At 48.4% G+C, this 21,046-nt stretch overlaps 1 protein-coding gene across 1 annotated transcript in view; it reads right to left on the minus strand.

The window, feature by feature from the left end:
- Nucleotides 1–21,046, minus strand: part of LOC135875505 (uncharacterized) — a 71,442-nt gene that overhangs the window by 6,059 nt on the left and 44,337 nt on the right. Inside the window, exon 4 of the mRNA XM_065400362.1 lies at nt 11,816–11,869. Within this exon, the coding sequence (XP_065256434.1) occupies nt 11,816–11,869 (54 nt within the window). The remainder of the gene's footprint in view (nt 1–11,815; nt 11,870–21,046) is intronic.

The following is a 21,046-nucleotide window of genomic DNA, read 5'->3' on the forward strand; positions in this document are numbered from 1 at the left end:
CACAGCCCGATTCTTGGGGCGGTTCCTTAGAAGGCAGCCCTTCGGTGTTCGATGCTTCAAGGCAATGCCTCCACTGTAATGGCATTCTGGGCAGCTGGGAGACTCATACAGGCCACAGTCTAATATGGCTGCACGTTCTCTGCAATCATTAACCGGGGGCCTTAATGGATTAAGCAATTTATTTACACAGCTGGAGAGCAGGCTGACATGCAGCAACTCGGCTGCTGACAGAAGGGCGCGCATTTGTTTGGACCCACACCTGTTCAAACACACACATCCGTTTGCACCCATGCAAACAGATAGGCACACTTGCCTACACAGGCTCACTTGCACACTCACTTGCACTCTCATTCCCACATTCACGAGTACACGTACACACACACACAGACACGTACTGATCGCTCACCCTGCCCCCCCCACACTGTGACACGCATGCACTCACAGGGCTGGTCTTCCCTGCAGTGTGGCCCTAACGTGAGTCCCAGCCACACACAAAAGCCTTCAGGCGAGTGGGGTGGGGCTTTTAACTCAAGTTGCCTGGCCTGGCGGGGGGTATCGGCTACAGCTTGCGCGATCGCCAGCTGCTGACCCGATTGCCCTGTGCAGCAATCCAGTCACTCTGTGCAGCTGGAGTGCTACTTCACCACACAGCTAGGCGAACTCGAGTGTAGAGAACTCAGGTGATCGCTGCAGTTAAGACATATGGTACGTTTACACAGCAGCTGCAGCCTGGACTTCAGCGTGGGCGGTGCAAGTGCGTAGGTGACCGGGGGGATCAGGCGGGCTTATGCAGCTGGTACTGAAGCCCCTGCTGTGGCTGCATCGCAGCGGTTTTTAGCGAGCTAGTTAGAGTCCAACTAGCAGGAGCTGCCACTCATACCCCCATCTACAACATAGATGTACCCTGAGCCTCAATCACATACACTCCCTAATGCCAGGGTTCTCAACCTTTTTCTTTCTGAGCCCATTCCCCCCCCCCCCCCCAACATGCTATAAAAACTCCATGGCCCACCTGTGCCACAATAACTGGCTTTCTGCATATAAAAGTCAGGGCCAGCATTAGGGGGTAGCAAGCCGGGCAATTGCCTGAGGTCCCACGCCACAGGGGCCCCTTTGGGCTTCGCCTTAAGCTCCGAGTGGCAGGGCTCAGGGTCCTGGGCTTCAGCCCCAGGCAGTGGATCTTCTGTTTTCTGCCCTGGGCCCCAGTGAGTCTAATGCTGGCCCTGCTTGGAGGCCCCCCTGAAACCTGCTCACAGCCCCCCAGGGGGCCCCTGGTTGAGAACCACTGCCCTAATGCACCCACACACAAACTCACACACTTGCCTTGTTTGTATATACTCACTCAACACACTTGATCACGCGGACGTCCGTTCTCCCACATCCACGCTCTTGCAAATCTCTACCATAACAGACTGTTACCAGCATTGTATAAATGCAATAAATAAGAAACCCATCTTGAAACACATTAACTAAAGAGCTAGAGAAAGTCTGGATGATGACTGGACCCAGGGGCCCCAAAGGCAGGCAGGGACACCACGCTGATTGAAGATGACAGAAGAAATCCAGAATTCCAGAGCCCATCAGATTAGCTGCTCTGTGAAAGCAGAGGAGTTTGCAGCTGCTCCACAAATTGGCTTCCTGGCTGACCTATACCTTAGGCATGAATAAAGAACCATGGAAAAAGCTAAATGGGGAAGAGATGGTGTGTTTAGGGTTCAGGGCTGCAGAGCGTAGCCCCGTATAGAGATAAAATCTAAAGCTACCCAGGAAAAGCCAAGGACAGAAAAGGATGAAGCCAGTGCTGAACTAACACTGTAGCACACTACTTTAGGGTGCTGTGCTGGAGATGCCATCTTTTGGAGCTGATAGAAAACCAGGGTCCTGACAGCCTAACAAACTCCTGGTCCTTGTCATAAGACCGAGGGACTTAGCCCTGGTTTCCTGGCCAAATTCAAACTCAGGTTAATTCACACACTCTGCCAGCCTAAATTTCCTTTGCAGTTTCAACTGGACACAGGAGTCTTCTTTTCTCCTTGATCAACATGGTTGCGAAGTGCTGCTGTGCTCTATTAAATAGCTGCTGCATTGCACACCAGAGGTGGCTGCCTCTTGGTGGTGGGTGAAATTTGTAGGTCAATTTGTAAAGTCCTTTGAGATGAAAGGCACCGTGTAAAGGCTCATACGATCCCCCCCTCCATGTATGGAAAGGAAAGTCCACAGTGGGGCCCTGCAAAGGACTGTCTGTGGTGCTCTGCCTTCGTAAGAGGGCAGGACCAGAGGTGTGCAGGAGGATGTTTCCCAGCCACCGCTTGCAGAGGAGCCTGCAGGTAAGTCGGGGAGAGTTAATGCTGCCTGAGTCCACGTGGCAGCATTGGCGGGCACAACGTTTTTAATGCCAGTTCCTTCTCTCCTCCCTGTCACCTCTGCAACATTGTCACAAAACACTAGAGACCTTTCAACTTCGATGTGTAAACTCATAAACTGTGGGTAAGGAATCGGGGATCTAGTCCCAGCCCTGTCATGGACTTGGTGTGTGGCACTGAGCAAGTCACATCATCTCTCCTGTGCTTCAGTTTCCCATCTGTAAAATAGGGGGATAATCCCCACTCCACAGGTGTGTGCTGAGGATTAATCAAGTGATCTCAGCCCATAGACATGGGCTGAGATCCACAGAAAGGCAGTTTCCTATCATTTACTCTCTTGCTTCAGGCACTTTGCAAAATATAGATCCTTAGGCAGGGTTAACTGCTCTAGCTCCATTAACTTCAATGGGGGTCCAATGGTTTGCACCAGCTGAGGATTTGGAGCGGATCAAAGAATATTCCTCTTTACAAACACAAAAGCCCATCCTCCAACGTCTTTCCCCCAGACACGTTTAGCTTAGTCTGGGATAATATCCAAAATATATCTCCTGAAAGAACTTAACTTTGGGACCATGGTTATACGTAAACACAGTTCCCTCCATTGGAGTTAGGAATGAAATCCCAGATCCAAACACTCCCTCGCTCGAGGGAGTTCAGATCCATAGCCGAAGTCTGCAGCTGTGGCCTGTCCCTAATGTTTACAGACATCTTGCTGACTTTTCCCTCTCCCCACACCCTTCTGTACAATCCTGGAACTTTCCAGGTCTTTTCTTCCATCAGCGAAGAGCTGCCCAGCACCCACTTCACGCTGCACAGCAATGTTGCTAGGGCCAGTCCGGCTTGTGAAGGTCACATAAACACACCAGTGTCCTCGTAGAAGGGAGGGGGGGAAACAAAACTGCCAAGTGTTTGCAAATGTGTTTGCAGAGTTGTCAGGTGGCAACTGGCAGTGCTACAAAGGTGCAACCAGACAATAATATGTGAACTTCTTTGGAAAGACCTTCAAAGAGGCCTAACAGATGCTTTACGGTCAGTTACCCATAACCCAGGAGAGCAGGAAATGTGCCAGATCTGGGTTCTTGCTGACGCCGTCCTACAAGATAAGCCTTTTCCTCCCCTCTTTCTGGCACGGTACTGTGCCTTTGAGAAAGCTGATCACAGGCCCTGCTTTAGCCTGCCTAATAAGCTGAGGCCCAGAGGGCATGTGATGAAATGAAAACGGCAATACATTTAGCAAGGCAGGCTTCTGAACGCAATATGGCTGAAGCCACGTGGCTCACTTGCCACGGAGACTAAGTGAAGACCTGCATTCTGGACACTGTTCTCGCAATGCTCCCATGCGCCAGGCAGTGCGGAGCACGGCAGGGTCACAGCTCATCTGCCTTGTCCCTCTCTGCTTTGGAATAGCTAGTGCCCCAGGGTACTAACTAACAAGCTGCAGCCTGTATAGTGCAGAGACTGCAATTATGCCTGGCCCCTGTGAAGAGGGCACAAGGCGGGATCTCCTAGCACACCCATGTATGGACAAGAAACAACCTGGTCCTTATTCTCTCAATTACAACTCCACCGAGTCTTCCCTGATCACTTATCTGTACTCTGCTGAAGTTACAGTGCCCCCCTGTCCTCTGCCTATGACAAGGAGATCCACCCCCCCTACAAGGCAACATGGCCTGGATCTGACACTTACGCTCACTTTTAGTTCCATTCAGAGGCTGGCCCTGGAACCTGCAGAGCAATGAGACCAATTGTTTTGCACATGTTGCGTACTTATATGTGACCTCCATCCTCCACTCTGTGTTAGCCCAGGGCAGTGCAATTCCACGGAACTAGGTAGTTTGGCACGGAGGAGATTATCCTTTCAATTTAGAAAGAATCAAAATTAACAGTGCAAAGTGAGTATTAATCATCCTGGCATAACTAGGCCGCTGGCACAGTGCACTTGCCTCTGGACACACAGCCTCGGTCATGGAAGCTAAGTACAGTAACTGGGCGTAGGATGACACGAGGTGCAGGCGGAAAGAGGATTACTCTGCTGTGGATTGTGTGAGCATGAATGGGAGCCAGGTTCTCACAAGCCTCGCAAACAAAGGGGAGCCTGGAAACAACTGCAGCAGCACTAGATGCAGTGAACAAGGAAAGTGCCCCACCACCTCTGATTTTACTTCCTGATGGCAAACAGAAGAGTTCTGATGGAGCACCACTAGCCACGGTGCAACCCTCATCTCCTCCCCCCCTCCCCGCCCCAAACATTCGTGCTGTGCCACCTCATGGGCCACACATTCCCAGAACCCACCAGGTGACCTCACAGGCCCTATTCCTAGTTGTGTGACCCCATAGCTCCTTCTCAATTCCTCTGTGAAACCCTATAGGTCTCTCCCACCACCTCACTTGTGATCCCGCAGGCCCGTTTCATTCCCCCCCACAACCGTCACAGGCCTGGGCTTTTTACTTCTTTGCTGCAGCTCTCCATGTGGACGGCGCTTTCCAACTCATCTTCTTCACAAGTCCCTCCCATAGCAGCACAGCAGCAAACATCAAGGATGGCGCCTCCGTTGGTGCTGGGCCAGCCTCAGAAGGGGCAGGGTTTCAGTTTGGAGGAGCAGCCGAATATCTGTATACTTCTCTGGATTCAGATTCAACAATGTACTGAAAATCTCAAGGAGAGTTTGGGCAACCTTAATATCCACTTCCCACTCCTTTCTCCATGAGCCACTGGAGCTCCTTATAGTACACGATAGCGCTGTCAGACCCGAGGGGGTCACACTATACGGTAGGGGAAATCCCAGATCCAAACACCTTGGGAGGTAGATCAGTATCACTGTCTCAATCTCACAGAGGGGGAAACTGAGGCATGGAGCGGTGAAGTGATCGCAGGCCCCTGTACAAAGTGGGTCACACTATACGGTAGGGGATGAACAATGATTCTCCCTCACTAGAGCCATTCCTCCCACATCCACGTGATTAGGACGGAGGGTCTTGAGACTAAAGCACAGGATTGAGTTCATCTCATTAAAGACTTCTGGATTCTCTTCCTGTCTCGCCCAAGGTCACCCAGCGAGGCTTTGGCAAAGTCACTTCGCCTGTCTGTGCCTCAGTTTGCCTCTCTGTGAAATGAAGATCGTGACATTTACTGGTCTCTGAGGCTAAATTCATTAACGCTTGCAAAGCGCTCATAGATGTGCAAAATGCCATTGCCCTCTAGCTCCTTGGGAAGGCACATTCTTTGCGTCTCATTGCAGAGCGGAGATGTGCATCAGTGATGCTCTGCCACCTGGCATACTTCTCATTTGCAAACAGCGCAGGCCTTTGCCAAAGGGGCTAAGGCCGGCACATCTTCCTTTTGGCTCCAAGATGAAAGGTTCCCTTGTTTTACGGGAAGAGAACATGGTGCGGTTCTGCAGCAGCCATTTAGGATACAGATGCCAAAGATAAGAGGCGGGGAAGTCATTCCCGGGACCTGGCCCCTGTCCAAGCAGGGGACATTCTCAGGCACTGATAAGACTGAGGCAAGAACACAAGGGAGTTTATGTTCTGATTTTTATTCCCTATTTTATTTTCACATTGCAGAAAACATCTCCCTGATCGGGCAGATTATCAGATTGGCCCAAAATCCACACTCCCTCTCTGCCTGCCTCCGCAAGAGCTCTTGAGACACACGGGCACTTAGAGGTTGTGGTCTCTACATGCCTGTTGCTGCTGAGATAAACACAACTCTGTCAGGCTCCCATTCAGGGCTCCTGCACGCACGGTAAGTGAGTGAAGAACAAGGAAATAACGCAGGGTGATCCCCAAGAGGCAAGGGACAAAAGATTCTCCAATATTATCACGCAGCCACCTTCCTCGGCCAATTTGATGCCTCCTTTCACACACCCACACCCGACCCCACTCACGTACGTTATACCCACAGACACACGCGCGCGATTCCCTATGCGTACGTACACCGCACAAAAATGCACTACTCACATGCACTCACGCAAATCCCCAACACACGCATTACACACGCACATCTCCGCACTACACCACAGCTGCATAAAGACATTACAAACGTTGCACACAGAGAAACACAATGTGCACTTTACCACACCTTGAGCACATGCACCCCCATTACACATGAAGGTGTTGCCTGGACACATACTACACATATCCATTACGCACACATCAGTATTTCACACACAATTTGTTACCTCCTATTTATTCGTTCGCCCCTGCCTGTGGTGGCAATCCTCCTACTCCATTATGCCTTGAACCCCCTCTGGGGGTCTTTTCTTCCATCACAGCACCTGGTGCCTCAGGGTTGCTCCGCTGGTGCTCCTGCAAGTGTTTCCTACAAGGGCAAGCCACTGCAATGTTTGGGGTTTCAATAATCTGCCTAGGTTCTTACACATGTCACATCGATAACCCATCACCTTGCTTAAGAAAAAGAAGTGCTGAGCAGGATGGAAGGGCTGCGGCCTCACACGCCCCGAGCTGGCACAAGGACAGCAGCGTCTTAGTGCAACTGGCCAGGTGAGACAAAGTCCATGCAAAGGTAAAGCCCAGGCTAGGAGAGCAGCCCATGCCAGGGAGCACAAATGTTTCTAAATGTTAACGCAGCGGGCGTACTCCAGAGCAGAAGGGCCAAAACTACTGCTGCTCATCCTGACCTGTACTCAGCGGTGCTACTTTTCACAGGATGCTCTCACGTCCCGAATATTCCCGGGGGGGCGGGCAACATCCTCACAATGTCTCACTGAGACATGGCTACACTGGCAATGGAACCCCAAAGATGTCATGTCACAACAACCATTTACAAGAACAACAGGAGTACTTGTGGCACCTTAGAGACTAACAAATTTATTAGAGCATAAGCTTTCGTGGGCTACAACCCACTTCTTCGGATGCATATAGCTATATGCATCCGAAGAAGTGGGTTGTAGCCCACGAAAGCTTATGCTCTAATAAATTTGTTAGTCTCTAAGGTGCCACAAGTACTCCTGTTATTTTTGCGGATACAGACTAACACGGCTGCTACTCTGAAACCTGTCATTTACAAGAACAATATTTTTGAAATGGCAACTCTCTCACGGAGATGTACGCTGCCCTCCTGTAAAGCCTTACATCTGGGATCTCAAAGTGCTTCCCTGACATTACAGTGCTAAGCGTCAAAACACCTTGGGAGGTAGATCAGTATCACTGTCTCAATCTCACAGAGGGGGAAACTGAGGCATGGAGAGGTGAAGTGATCGCGGGCCCCTGTACAAATGATTAGACCACACTGCCTCTCCACCTGCCTACACTTCAGGCTGACTCTGTTGCAATCTCTCCTTATGCTGCTACAGAATTTGGGCAGTTGCTACCAATCTGAATTTAAAGAGGGATTGCAAGCTCTTTGCAGCAGGGACCATCTTCTTGTTCTGTGTTTGTTCAGCACCTAGCATGATGGGGTCCTGGTCCTTGACTGGGGCTTCTTATCGCTACTGCAATGCAAACTGATCTCACTTAGGGACTTATGCATCTAACCTGCTTAGGCACTTCTGAAAATCCCACCAGGTGCACACCGGCACCTAAGATCTTGAAAAGCTGGCCCCAAATGGCCATTTTTGCCTCAAAGATGCACATATATTTGGAATGTGAAATTTTTGCCTGCTTCTAATGTCAAACCATCCTTATTTGGAAATACTCCCATTTCCACTCAGGACCCAGCACTCTCAGTGGAAGGAGCAATCATCTCAGTTCACTGCGAAGATCACAGACTTCCAAGTTGGATTCATGGGCCACCAAGAACAGCAAGCCACACACAGGAGCGGAAATGCAACCGGCTTCCTTCCAGCAGCCCAGCCTCCTCCCGCAAGCGGTAATCATGGGAGCACTGATGGTAAATAGAGCCTTCACCTGTGATTCTGACCCTGCCCTTCCTGGATGGTAGAAGAGAGTAGAAAATGTTCGGAACCCCTACGTGCACAGATTGTCAACGCCTCCTTTGCTGAGGCAAGTCTACCGCTCATCTTCAACTATGCAAGACTCTGACCACTACAAAAGAAACCTTCACTCAGTGATAGAGACCTATGCAAATTACCATTCAGTGTCCCATCGGCTTTCTCCAGGCAAGCTGAGTCAAGCACCTAGCAAAAAAGTTTCCAGGGCCACTTGTCAGCTGCCATAATCCTGGATCCCTGTAAGTCAGGTTTCAGGTTGCACCGTGGTACAGACGGAACCCTTGCTGCTCGGACGGTTGAGCTCCGTAAGCATCCTGCTAGGTCTCTCTGTCCCTTTTATACTGTTCTTCACCAAGTACTCCTATCCCACCAGCTGAAGGGGGAACAGAAATGCCCTGAACTGACTCAGATTCTTCTTCTCATACCAAACCCAGAAGGTTGTTATGGGCATCTTTCAAAGCCCTCCCCTCTGAGTCACACACGCTTCAGTCCTCTCTCCCATATTCTTCAACATTTATATGATGCAGTTAGGGGGAACAGTGCGACCACAAGGGCAGAAGTGCTAGTCCAGTTCACGGTGTCTCCTGATATTCAAAGTTCTTAATGGCACTGGTCTAGCTAGCTGAGGGGTCACCTCTCCCTCTCAAATATGACTTCCCACAACAACTACATTCCACTGGAAAAATGAAACTATTGTGGGGGGGAAGAAATGAGCATGGGGTACAGAACTTTGACAGAATCTGGGCCTAGACTATGGAACTCACTCTCCTCAAGAGATAAGGATGACCAGGAACATCACCTATTCAGAAACAAATGCAAAACCTTTCACTGACATGGCTTCCCCTCAATACGTTCCTCTCACGTACACAAAACCCCAACAGTCTAATCACAAGACTTGCTTCTTCCCGCAGAGCAGCAAGAAAGAAAGGTCCTAATATTGCTTCTTATTTTACATCCCTGGATGGTGTCACTCCGATAGGGCCTCTCACCTAAGGATCTCAACATGTTTTAAATATTATCTCCCTTTTATAGATGAGGAAAACAAGGCCCAGAAAGGTTAAGAGATTTGCCTGAGGTCACACAGTGAGGCAGTGGTTTCTGACCCAGCTCTAACCACTAACCACAACACTATCTTTCTAACATTTGGTTCTTTTTCTCAATTAAACCTCCAAATGGCTTCCTTTTAGCCCATCACCAATTAGGACTGCACTGTTATTTATCAGCCATGCTGCTACAGGACTGACCCAGCCCGAGACGCTACTGAACCAACGTCACACAAAACCAAGGCAACCACCCAACTCATCGCTGAGCATATGGCACTAGAAGTCTTATGGGTAAGAAGCTGGTTATGTGGCTAGACAACAAGAATGGCCTGTGGCTGGGGTACCCCTAGGACTTCAGTGACCTGAGTTCAATTCCCTGTTCTGTCACAGACTACCTGGGTGACCTCAGGCGAGTCACTTAGTTGTGTGGTGCCTCAGTTTCCCAGATGTCAAATGGGGATAACAGCACTTCACAAGGGGAGGTGAGAATAAATCCATCAAAGACAGTGAGGTGCTCAAATCCTATGGTAATGGGGCCCATATAAGTACCTCAGATTGAGAGATGTCCTTATCCCTGTTTTCCTGGGGTGACTTCAGAAGCATGAATCTCACCCCACCTGTCAGAAAGGTTGTGCTCTACTTGTTTGTTTTAGTGAAGCCTGACACGGGCTCAATAGGGAGGGAAGGAATAATTTGGTCTCAGATGCTCCAGGGCATACGAAGTGAGCTGGAGTAATGAGCTCACAGCGCTCAGGAAAACCTCCCTTGAGTCTCTCACCTCCCTTAGTAGGTGCCACTGAAACCCGTGGGGACCTGTTACCCAAGTAGCACAGGAATAACCACCAGCCCAGGGACAGAAAAGACAAGTGGACTGAAAGTGTGTGTGCATAAGGTGTATGGAAAAGAAGGAAGCTGATAAACAGCTTGCACCAAAATACAGGGGCCCTGACTAGACTGGCAGCGTGTGTGTGCAGGACAGACGCAGCCCTGGAGAAGCCCAATACTGGAATAGCAAGAGATGGTGGCTGGGAAGGAGTGAGCTGCAGTGACAGAGCTCTCTAGAGGTTCAGGCTGGAATAAGAGGGGGTGCACTTAAAGTCAGGATTAAGAGACTTGATAAGAGTTGTGCTGGGTCACAGCTAGGGTTCCTGCAGGGCGGGACTGAAGTGCCTTGGCAGAGGGGATTAGGATGGGGGTGGGGGGAAATGATGGCATAGAAAGGTAGTGCAGCAGATGTGGGTACACAGAGGGCCTCGATGCTCCAGTTGCTTTTGGGGTGAGATGTCATGAGGATACAGTGTAAACCACGAAGACACTATCTTGCATGTTGGTTTGCATTTGCCATTCATCACTTAGGGCTGCCTAATTGTTGAATGCAATTACTGCAATGATAGTGGCTGTTTTTACACAAAGGACATTTGCTTTCTTCTCTCTGGTTAGCTGATGGTGTTGTTTTCACCTGTATATTACAGTTACACTGCAGATCATCTGAGGGTCATTTGGGACTCAGCTGTTAGCCGACTGAGGCATTTGGTTTAGTCTCAGGAATGCTAGAGTGTGAGATATCATACACAAATCTCCCACAATGCCCTATAGATATAATTGCTAGATACCGTTCACCAATACGGAGCTAAGATACCTCTGAATGAGATGGTGGTTAGTCAAAGTGTCAGCTAGAACAAAGTCAATGTATTAGGAGAGTATTGTGCAAACCCTCCCATGAAAAGCTCTGCCAATGGACCTCAATGCCAATGTCCCCTTGGAGAAGGGCAGCGTGGTCCAGTGGTTAGGGCACTGGCAACCTGGGTTCAATTCCCTGCTCCACTACAAACTTCCTGTGTGACTTTGTACAAGTCACTTAGCCTCTTTGTGCCTCAACTCTTCATCTGTAAAGTGGGGCTAATAGCGCTGCCCTGCCTTACTAGGGTGTTGTCAGGATACATTCATAAAGAATGTGAAGTGCTCAGATATTCTGGTAATGGGGGCCATAAAAATACTTAAGATAGTCCTGACCTGCAGCTCCCATCCCTGGTTATTCCAGTCCTGAGTCCCACACAATTCTCTTCAATTGTAACCTGCAGCCACGCTCCCTGCTACTCTGTATCTGGGACTCCCACACAGCCCTGCCGATGCATCTCACTCCCGCACTGCTATAGCCCTGTTATTGCAGACCTGGTCCATCTCTGATCGAGGAGGATCAGAAGTGCTCTATCGAAGAGTGGCTTTGTGTAATTACATGCATTTACAGGATGCCGTAGACTTTCACTTCAAGCAAGATTTGACCCCAAGGTCTCCAGAGCGGAAAGGCCAATATATGATCGCCTTTAGCACCACCCCTCAATTATGTTGATTACAGTCCAGGCTTGGAAAAATCCTCCGGACCGACAACTCAAAGGAAACCCACCCCAAAGGAAACCTCCACAGACCAGCTCTCATTTGTAGAGATTCAAAGGGTGCCACCTCATTCAGACACATCTGGAAACAGGCAACTTACACGAATTTTAATAACTCTTGTTTTTGCGCCACAGTTCTTCTTGAGCAGCATCTTCTGGAAGAGAAACAGAATGCAAGGATTAGTAGCAGTGGTATGGTGGGAAGAGACACAAAGCCTGCATGGAGTCACTTTACATCAAACAGGATGGATGGTTCAGAGGAGTAAGATAAGACAGGAGCAACAGATCAGACCAGTGGTCCATCTAGCATACTGTCTTTGATGGTGGCCAATACCAAGTACTTCAGAGAACGGTGAAAGAAACCTTCTAGAGGACAATTCTTGAAGAACTTGCCCCCCAGGGAAGGTTTTTTTTTCCTAATTTCCATCAATTAGTGATTGGTTTAGGCCCTGAAGCAGGAGAGTTAATATTCCTTTTGGAAGAAAAAAATATCCTATTTAATGTAAGTGTGGATGTTCCCATTATCCGTATTTATTTATATTATATTTATTTATGTAGAGTTACATAATAGATTTTAAAAGCACCTACTCATGGCTCTAGGTTCCTCTGGCAGGTATTCAAAAAGCCATCACACTTGTCATAAAATATGGAACCATACACCTTGAACAGGAGGAGTTTGTTACAGAAAACAGCTACAGAGACAACCAGGCTTCCCACTTGTTCCCTTAAGACAACTTGAGTCCCAGCTCTATCTCCTTTGTTCATCAGGAAGTTTTATACAGCACCCAGACAAGTAGGGGCTGAATAACATCAGAGTTAGTTCAAAAAAATGTGACACAAACTTTTGTAGTTGGAAAATAAGAGCTTTATTGAAAACTAAATATTTTATGGAAAAATATTTCAGTGAAATATTTCAATTTTTCAAAATGAAAAATTTGGAGGAAACACCAGTTATTGTATTTATTTTTGTATATAAATAGTGGATTTACCCCCCTTTCTGTTTTCCACTTTTTACTAGCTGGAAAACAGTAACAAAGTATAGAAAAGTGTTTTCTTCCTCGCTTTCCTACACTTCGCTATTGTTTTTCAACTTGAAAAACATTCCCCCACTTTCTGTCTGATTTCCAACTTTTGCCAATTGGAAAATAGTAACAAAGGGAGAAGACTGGGGTACTCCCCAGTTTTTCGCACTTTTTTTAAACCTCTCTCTTCCTTCGGGACAGGGGGTGGGGGGTAATAGATGCCTATATAAGAAAAAGCACCAACAATCGGGACTGTCCCTATAAAATCAGGACATCTGGTCACCCTATTCAAGACATACTGCAAGACCCATCTCTTTCCCCAGGTATCTGGGGAGGGATGTTTTTGTGGAGGGCTGGGTGCCCTGCCCTGGTATTTGTGCTGGTGGTGGGTGGCTTGAAAAAACAGGCAAAATACATAAAGGGGGAACAAAGCATCTGAAAACTAAAATAAAAAACAAAAAACCACAAATATTTGGTTAAAAAAAACTAAAACAAAAGTAAACATTTGAGGTTTAAAAAAAAAAAGTTTTTTGTCCTGAACAAAACAACAAATTCCCACGGAAACCAAAAAATTTTGATCCACTGGGAAAAAATTATCCCATTTTTTCACCAGCTCTAAGTAATCTACTGTAAGTAAACACACCTTTAAAATACTAGTACAAACAAAGAAAACAAAGCAACCTCCCAAAACTTGGAAAGGGAAGAAAAAGCCACCCACCACCAGCACAAATACCAGGGCAGGGTACCCAGCTCTCCACAAAAACATCCCTCCCCAGATACCTGGGGAAAGAGATGGGTCTTGCAGTATGTCTTGAATAGGGTGACCAGATGTCCCGATTTTATAGGGACAGTCCCGATTGTTGGTGCTTTTTCTTATATAGGCATCTATTACCCCCCACCCCCTGTCCCGATTTTTCACACTTGCTGTCTGGTCACCCTAGTCTTGAAAGCTAATAGATTTGGGTTTGTTTGGACCAAGTATATTTCAAAGTGTAGGTGCTCTGAGAACTGTTAATAGCTGACAAATATAATTAGTTACTTGCCTGAATCCACCATTTTCACTGGCCATCTAAGGGCTTTGTCACAGCTACACGTATTAGTTCCTGCCCCAGAATTCTGCCCTGTAACCACAGCCTGTGGTGTCAGTGCAGCCCCAAGGTCTCTAATCCTGAAGAGACTCCAGCAGCAATTAGCACAAACTAGGTGCAAGCAGACAAAGAGAACTGCTGAACTAACCCAGGCCTGTGCCATCCGGCTCAGCGAGTAATTCTTTGGGAATTCCTATAAAACAATGCAGGGCTCCATTCCCAGCACTGCTGCGAGGGAGTTATTGTAAACTTGGTATTTACTGAGAGGCGACTGCCTGTTTTTAAGACCCCCCTTGATTGCTGAGTGAGATGAGGGGAGGGCCGGGCGGGGAACCTAGTGGGGCTAAATGTCCTTTTACAAAGAGACCAACTGCATGGTACAGGGTATGCAGAAGCTAAGAGTCGTGGGGTCTTACAGGGTTTTGTCCTCACCACAAGTATCTCTTACAAAGCCACTGTGTGATGTCTCACTCTCACCATATCTACCCACTGTCTGGGAGGGTAAGGTGAGTCCTCCCAAGACAAAAAGTTTACATGCTGGTCGGCTCTGAGGGGAGGAACTGCATACAAGGGGGGGCAGCATGGTCTGAGATGAGAGCCTAGGTTTTAATCCCACCTCAGAGGGGAATGTTGCTAAAGCAGGGAACTGGGCAGCCAGGACTCCTGGGTTCCAATCCCAGCTCTGTTATAAACTGTGTGACCTTGGGCAAGTCACTTGACTTGTCCATGCCTCTGTAAAACTGAGCTTATACTACTCAGCAATCCCCGAGGGGGCGGGAGGGAGTTACAACACTTAATTCAATGACACTTGTAAAGCATTTTCCACAGCTGAGCTATAGAAGAGCAAAGCATTGTCAAGCAGCCTGTTTAGCCCAGCCCCTGCTTGCAGGAGGCAAGCATGGTACCTCCCAGCCTCCCCTGCACAGCTTCCACTGATTCAAGGGTTCCCACTCATAGATCCCTTTACTCCGGCAAGGTACCATGTATTCACACCATTCCAAATAGCCAGCTTCAAATTAGCATGGACATCAAGTCCCTGATGTTTACTCAACCCAGCCTCTGACTAAATGGGGGACAATTCATTGTGACTGCAGCTGCACTTATGTAAGTACCTAATGCTCTTAAAGAAGAAGCCAAAAATTACTTGACTAAATACTACATATTTTAATGAACTGGCTTAGGAGGGAGTGAACAGATAGATGGATGGACAGAGCTCAGTGAATGGAACTAGTATTGCTCAGCTGTATCATAAGCCCTATACTGCTAACAGATAAATGGAGATTCTCTTTTACCTAAAGTAGTAGGGCTAAGCTTTAAGAGTGAGAAGATCTTAGTTCTATCCCTGCTTCTGCCATGAAGTTCCAAATAGCTGTGGTAGACAGCATGTTGGTAGCTATGAAGTCTTGGGCAGCCATGGACTTGTTACTTGGTAATGACCTCTCTGGTATGCCCCCTGCTTTTCCCTGGGTATATAAGTAAAATCTAGGGATGAGGGAACTCTAAGAGGTTCTGAGGTTTGGATAAGAACTGGTGCACCTCAGTCCCTTCGATTCTCTGCCTGTCGTGCATAATGGTCTAGTCTCCTGTGGGGTGTAATACTTTGGTCTCATTTTAGTTGTCGGGTCTAGTGTGTGGCTGTTGAAGGGTGCGGGTGGCCTGTGATGTACAGAAGGTCAGACTAGATGGAGCTGGTGGTCCCTTCTGGCCTTAAACTCCAGGCCTCTATGTGTGCCCCACCCAGGCTCTTGGGTCTGCAAAGTTGGGCCATAAAGCTCTGGTGTCTGGCTTCTGCTTAGGCAGGAAATAAGGGGAGAGCAACTGTGTTGCAGAGTTTCAGCTTTGCCTTGAGGATCGAGGCGGTGCAGAGGGGCATGAAATGTTTTTGCCCCTCAAAATAAGAGTGAGTCAAGCTGCTTTATCCAGTGAAATTTCTTGCTGCTTTGCTCCTAATCATGCTGCCATCACCCCTCTCCATGGAGGGCTGCAGCACCCCAGCAATGGTACAATTACAAAATAAAGTCAAGCCTCTTTGTATGGTTTTACGTCCCTCTGGTTCCCTGTTCCAGAGCCAGTTCACTGCCAAGCCCAAGCGCTGCCTTTCAGATTAGGAAGCTAAAGCATGCTGCTGCCTAGCAACAACGTGGGGACTTTCCAAGGCAGCCCCTTCTCATCCTGGCTCTCTAGAGCTTTCAGTCCGGCTCTGAGAAGCAGAGACTCATTAATTCATAGACACATGGGTACAGACATGGCTGAAGTAACATTAACGTAGCTGCATGACTTGGAGCAGCTTAAAGCTGGGGGAAAGGCCCATAAGAGAGGTGGCACATCCCGTTACCACTGTGTTACCCTGCTAGTAGCCCTTAATTTCCCATTTTGCAGATGGGGAAACTGAGGCAGGGAGTGGTTACATGATTTGCCTGCAGTCACAAACTATCAAATGAGTGGCAGAGCTGGGAATAAAATTGGATGCTGATTCTGAGCCAAGACTATCCTTCTTCCCTTGGCAATAAAGGGAATGGGATGGAAGAGGCACCTTTCCTACTCCCAACCCCCTCATTTAAACTAAAATGTCCTTCCTGTCGACCTCAAATTGGCTGTAGGCTTTAGAAGCTGCACTACAGTTATCAGAGCAATAGAGAGCATATTGTAACAGGCCGGTGGCTCCCAAAGTGAAGGCAAAAACAAATTGACTGAAGAAAAGAAAAGTTTCTTCCAGGACTGCATGCTGAGCCGCTCTGAAGTGAAGGCTGAATGAGCTGACCGAGGGTTAAATTTTTGAGCACAGCATAATCAGTTCAGCCTAAGAAATCCTTCCACCCACTTCACCTCCTGCACACAAGAGCACGCACAGCGATCCCCTTTATCCCAGACTGGGATTTAAAAGAAAATTGCAGTGATTCAATACAATCACTTAGAGAGTTACATAGCCATTGAATAAAATATTGCAACTAACCCATGATCCCCTAGGACTTGGCTGTATATCACAGCCATTCAGAGTGGCATGTAAACAGCAGAGACAAAACACTGAGCCTGCTGCTCTTAAAGCACCACCCTCCTAAACACTTGTGCTACAGCAGAAATCTCCATGTAGGCATTAGCAGTATAGAGCCTATGACATGCTTTGGAGCAGTTCTGTTTCTGTCCAGTAGAAGTCACTGCACGTTTATGTTTATACAACCACACACAAGCTACCATGCTACCAAGTTCTTTGCAATCTATATTAACAGATAAAAACATAATTACCCTTTAAGTTAAGGTTGCTTCACTAATTAACATGAATGTTAAAAGATACGAATTCTAACTCATGTTACAATTTTTAGAAAATGAGCATTTAAAACTATGGAAATGAACAGTGAAAGGAAAGTGCCGTGGCTTAATAATCAAATTCACTTGCAGATGAATCTCTTCAATGTACAAGTGTAAAATATCACACTACACATTGAAAACCAGCCTTAACTCTCTACCCATATGCCTATTTAGCCTCAAATATTTCTACATGAAACAATTTTTACTTGGTTTCATATTTACTATCTCCACAACTTAAAACAAACCAAAAAAGATTGTTTTGTTCTTTTTTTAACCGCTGGGCTCCTTTCCACTCCAAAGTTGCACTCAGTAGAACAAAAATTGGTTTTTACATCCATTTAGTTAAATTGGTGCAAACTCCGGTGTGAAGAATCTTAATTCAGTTTAATATTGGTTTACATCAATTTAATTTAAATGAACAAGAGATCAGCTTAAGATAAATTGAAATAAACCAAGTTGAAAGTGAATGAAGAATGTCCATCCAGAGGTTTTGCACCAATTTAATGAAAATGATTTTAAAACACACCTTGTAGTTTAACTGCTGTAACTATATGTGCAGATCAGGCCTTCGTTATAATACGAGGAATGTCAGATCTGCCCTTCCTTGGTTTTGTGGAGGACTGGGAGCGGTCTCAGCCTTTATTGACGGTGTGTGGGGTTTTTTGTCAGGGGTTGGCGTTAAATAGGTGTTCACAAAGAAGCAAAAAAATTTAAACAGCCTGATTAAAAATCACTTGTCCTCAGCCAGGTTTACTTTCCATGCTAGAGAGGATATCATACCCTTACTAGTTCCCCAGTAGTCCATAGAGTCTTCTAGGAAAAACAGGGCAGGCGAGAGCTGGTTTTCTAAAGTAAAAATAACATGCAGGGAAACAATTGTTGGAAAAGGACTTTTCAGGGTTTTTTTTTAAATCCATCATAAAGAATTAAAAAAGGCAGAGACCATTTTCCCCCCTTTGCGGGTCACCTTTAAAGAAGCCTCCCGTGTCTTGCCCTGTGCATTCTGCCTTCTAAGACATCCACTTTAACTTGTGAAGCAAAAGGAACGTATGGCACTTGGAGACATCACTGTAACTGGCCATTACACTTTTTAAGCATAGCAGAAGCTTTCAAACTTTCAGAGAGTGGGGATCAGGATGATTTGGGGCTGAGAGAGAAGGGAGAATATTGGGTAAGCAAAGGGGAGGGGAAACATATACAAAGAACAGGATGGACGTGGAAGGGGTGAGGACGAGATTGCTCAGGGGACTGGCAATGGACAATCCTTTCACCTCTAGATCAATAGGCCAAAATAGACCCAGGGCACTAGCTGTGGAAAGCCGTGGCCCTCCAATGGCTCCTTGGTGGCTGATGCAAAAGGAGTGGGGGGCTCACTGTCCAGTTCCCACTGGGTGGGCATCCACATCACCAAAACCAGACGCACTGGCTCCCTTGTTGGCAGAGCCATCAGAGAAGCAATGGACTCAATGGGGCCACCAAAAGAGCTCCCCTCTTGCCCTTAGAGGTGGGATGAGACAGATGGCCAGGGTGGGAGAAGCTCTCCTTGTCCAGGGTTCAGCCTCCAGAGCTGTCACTTTTCAGGGGCACTAATCCACTTTACAGACAAGAACTGCCGCTGCCAAAAAGTAAAGTGCAGCATGTGACCAGGTGAGGTTCCTCTAGGGCAACCACACAGTGTCACTCCTCTGCAGGCGCTCCAGGAGACCAGGGGCTAGCCTGGTCTCCCCACACTGCCCCAGTGGACACCAGACCCACCACACCCCAGCCAACAGCACCAGCTAAGGAACAAAGCGACTCCCTCCCACCTCCCCAGCAATTATTGCGTCTGGCCCGGCGTGCCGAGGGTTAAGGCCCGTGCAGGGGAGGGAGCAGCTGCAGCGTGGCGGACAGATGAGGTCAGGCCCCAGTACAAAGTGGCTATTGTGAGGCATGCTGCTGCTGCTGCTGCAGGCTTCTGCTTGACCGAGTTCCACCTACGTCTCACCGCGTGGCAGGGCACAGGCGGGGTCGGGGTGGGGGGATGGGATGCCCGTGCCATCTAACACGCTGCAGCCTCACCCCATCAGCACAAAATGGGATTTCTGCTGGACTCTATATAAAACAAGGCCAGAAAGAATGGTTTGGGACATGGGGATAGGCCATCTCCAATAACTGGCCAAGGGCTGCCCTCCCATACATTGCCCTCCCTGCCAGGAGCCTGCCGGGCACAATCAGAGCTCAGCATCAGACCTGGCTCCTTCAGGTTCTCCTTCCCCTGCCACCCCACAGTTTCTCCATAAAACCATCTCAGAGCCTGACTCCCCGCACCTTGTGCAGTCATGTACACCGCAGCAGAGCGGTGCCAAGCTGCCAGATCACAATCAGGAGCGCTCGAACAATTTGTACAGCGGGGGTGCTGAGAGCTATTGAACTAAACTGTAAACCATGTATGTGATGGAAACTACTTCGAGCGTGGGGGTGCCCACAGTTCCAGCACCTCTGATCACAATAGTTGTGCTTTGCACTGGTGTGAATCACTGCGCGGGGTGCAGGGCAACAGAGAACCAAGCCTCACTTGTCTCTTCATTTCATTTACTTGGCAAGAGGTTTCCCCAAAGCATAAGGCAGGTTTCACCTTCTTGTGAGTCTGGAGAGAACAAAGAGCAATTTCCCTATTGTCAAGACTTGGGTTGGGTGTTTGGTTTTTGAATTCCTTAGCACTAAGCAATGTTGCTAGAGCTTGGGCACAAATGCTTCGGTCTGGTGAGGAGCCTACAATGCAAAAAAACATGGGGGAAAAGGTCAGATTCTGATCTCTATTTCACTGGTGTAAATCTGGAGTAACTGCACTGGCTCCAGATTTACACCAGGTAGTGGGATCAGAATCAGGCTCAGACTGGATGGTGGGGGGGAATCAGAGAGGCAAGTCAACAGATGCAGATTAGACAGATTATTAATTAGCTAGATTAGATTAGACAGATAGGAAGACAATAGATAGACCATTTTGCTCTGCTCAACACAGGAATCAAGGTGGGTTAAGGAAGGAAGGCTAAGGCAGCTTTTCACCACTTTTACACCTCCCCTATTCTCGGGGCTGTCTTAATTTATCCCAGGCTATCTGTGGCCTCAAGGGGCCATTGAGGCAGCTGGGAATAGCCAGAGGCCAGAGTCACTGTGGTCATGTACTCTTTCCCTCAGCTATGCCCCCTACAGCAGGAGAAGGTTACGGGGGCAGGGGGAGAGGGGAAATCAATCCCTTGCTCTAGGCCAATTCCAATGTATGAAGGGAATTCCCCAGCACAGGCACCAGGTTTGTATAATTTTTGGTGGTGCCCAAAATGGGTCCAAGCTGAACCATCCCGTCCATAGGATGGGCCGAGGCAACTGTGAATTGGGGGGCCCCCATGCTTCAGGGGGATGCGGGGTCCAGGGCAGCCTGGGTGGTTAGTGGGGGGCCTGGCACCGGCAACAGCGAGCAAGCCAGCCCCAGCCTGCTCCACCCTGCCCTGCCAGCTCCAAGCATCACTTGGGGGAGGAGTCAGAAGCCAGAAAGAGGCAGGGTGGGGGCTTGGTGGAAGGGGTGGAATGGGAGCGGGAGGGGGCAGAGCAGGGGCGGGAGGAGGCGGGGCAGGGGCTTGGGTAGGGTGACCAGACAGCAAGTGTGAAAAATCGGGACGGGGGTGGGGGGTAATAGGAACCTATATAAGAAAAAGACCCAAAAATCGGGACTGTCCCTATAAAATCGGGACATCTGGTCACCCTAGGCTTGGGGGAAGGGGTGGAGTGGGGGCAGGGCAGAACAGAGGCAGGAACAGGCAGGGCAGAGTGGAGCAGGGCGGGCTGAGTCCATGTCGCTCGCTGCTGCCGGCGCCAGGCCCCCCAGTCCGCCCTGGACCCCACGTCCCCCTGAAGCGTGAGGCTCTGCAAAGTACATGGC

This window comes from Emys orbicularis, chromosome 3, assembly GCF_028017835.1.
Source record: "Emys orbicularis isolate rEmyOrb1 chromosome 3, rEmyOrb1.hap1, whole genome shotgun sequence".
NCBI lineage: Eukaryota > Metazoa > Chordata > Testudines > Emydidae > Emys > Emys orbicularis.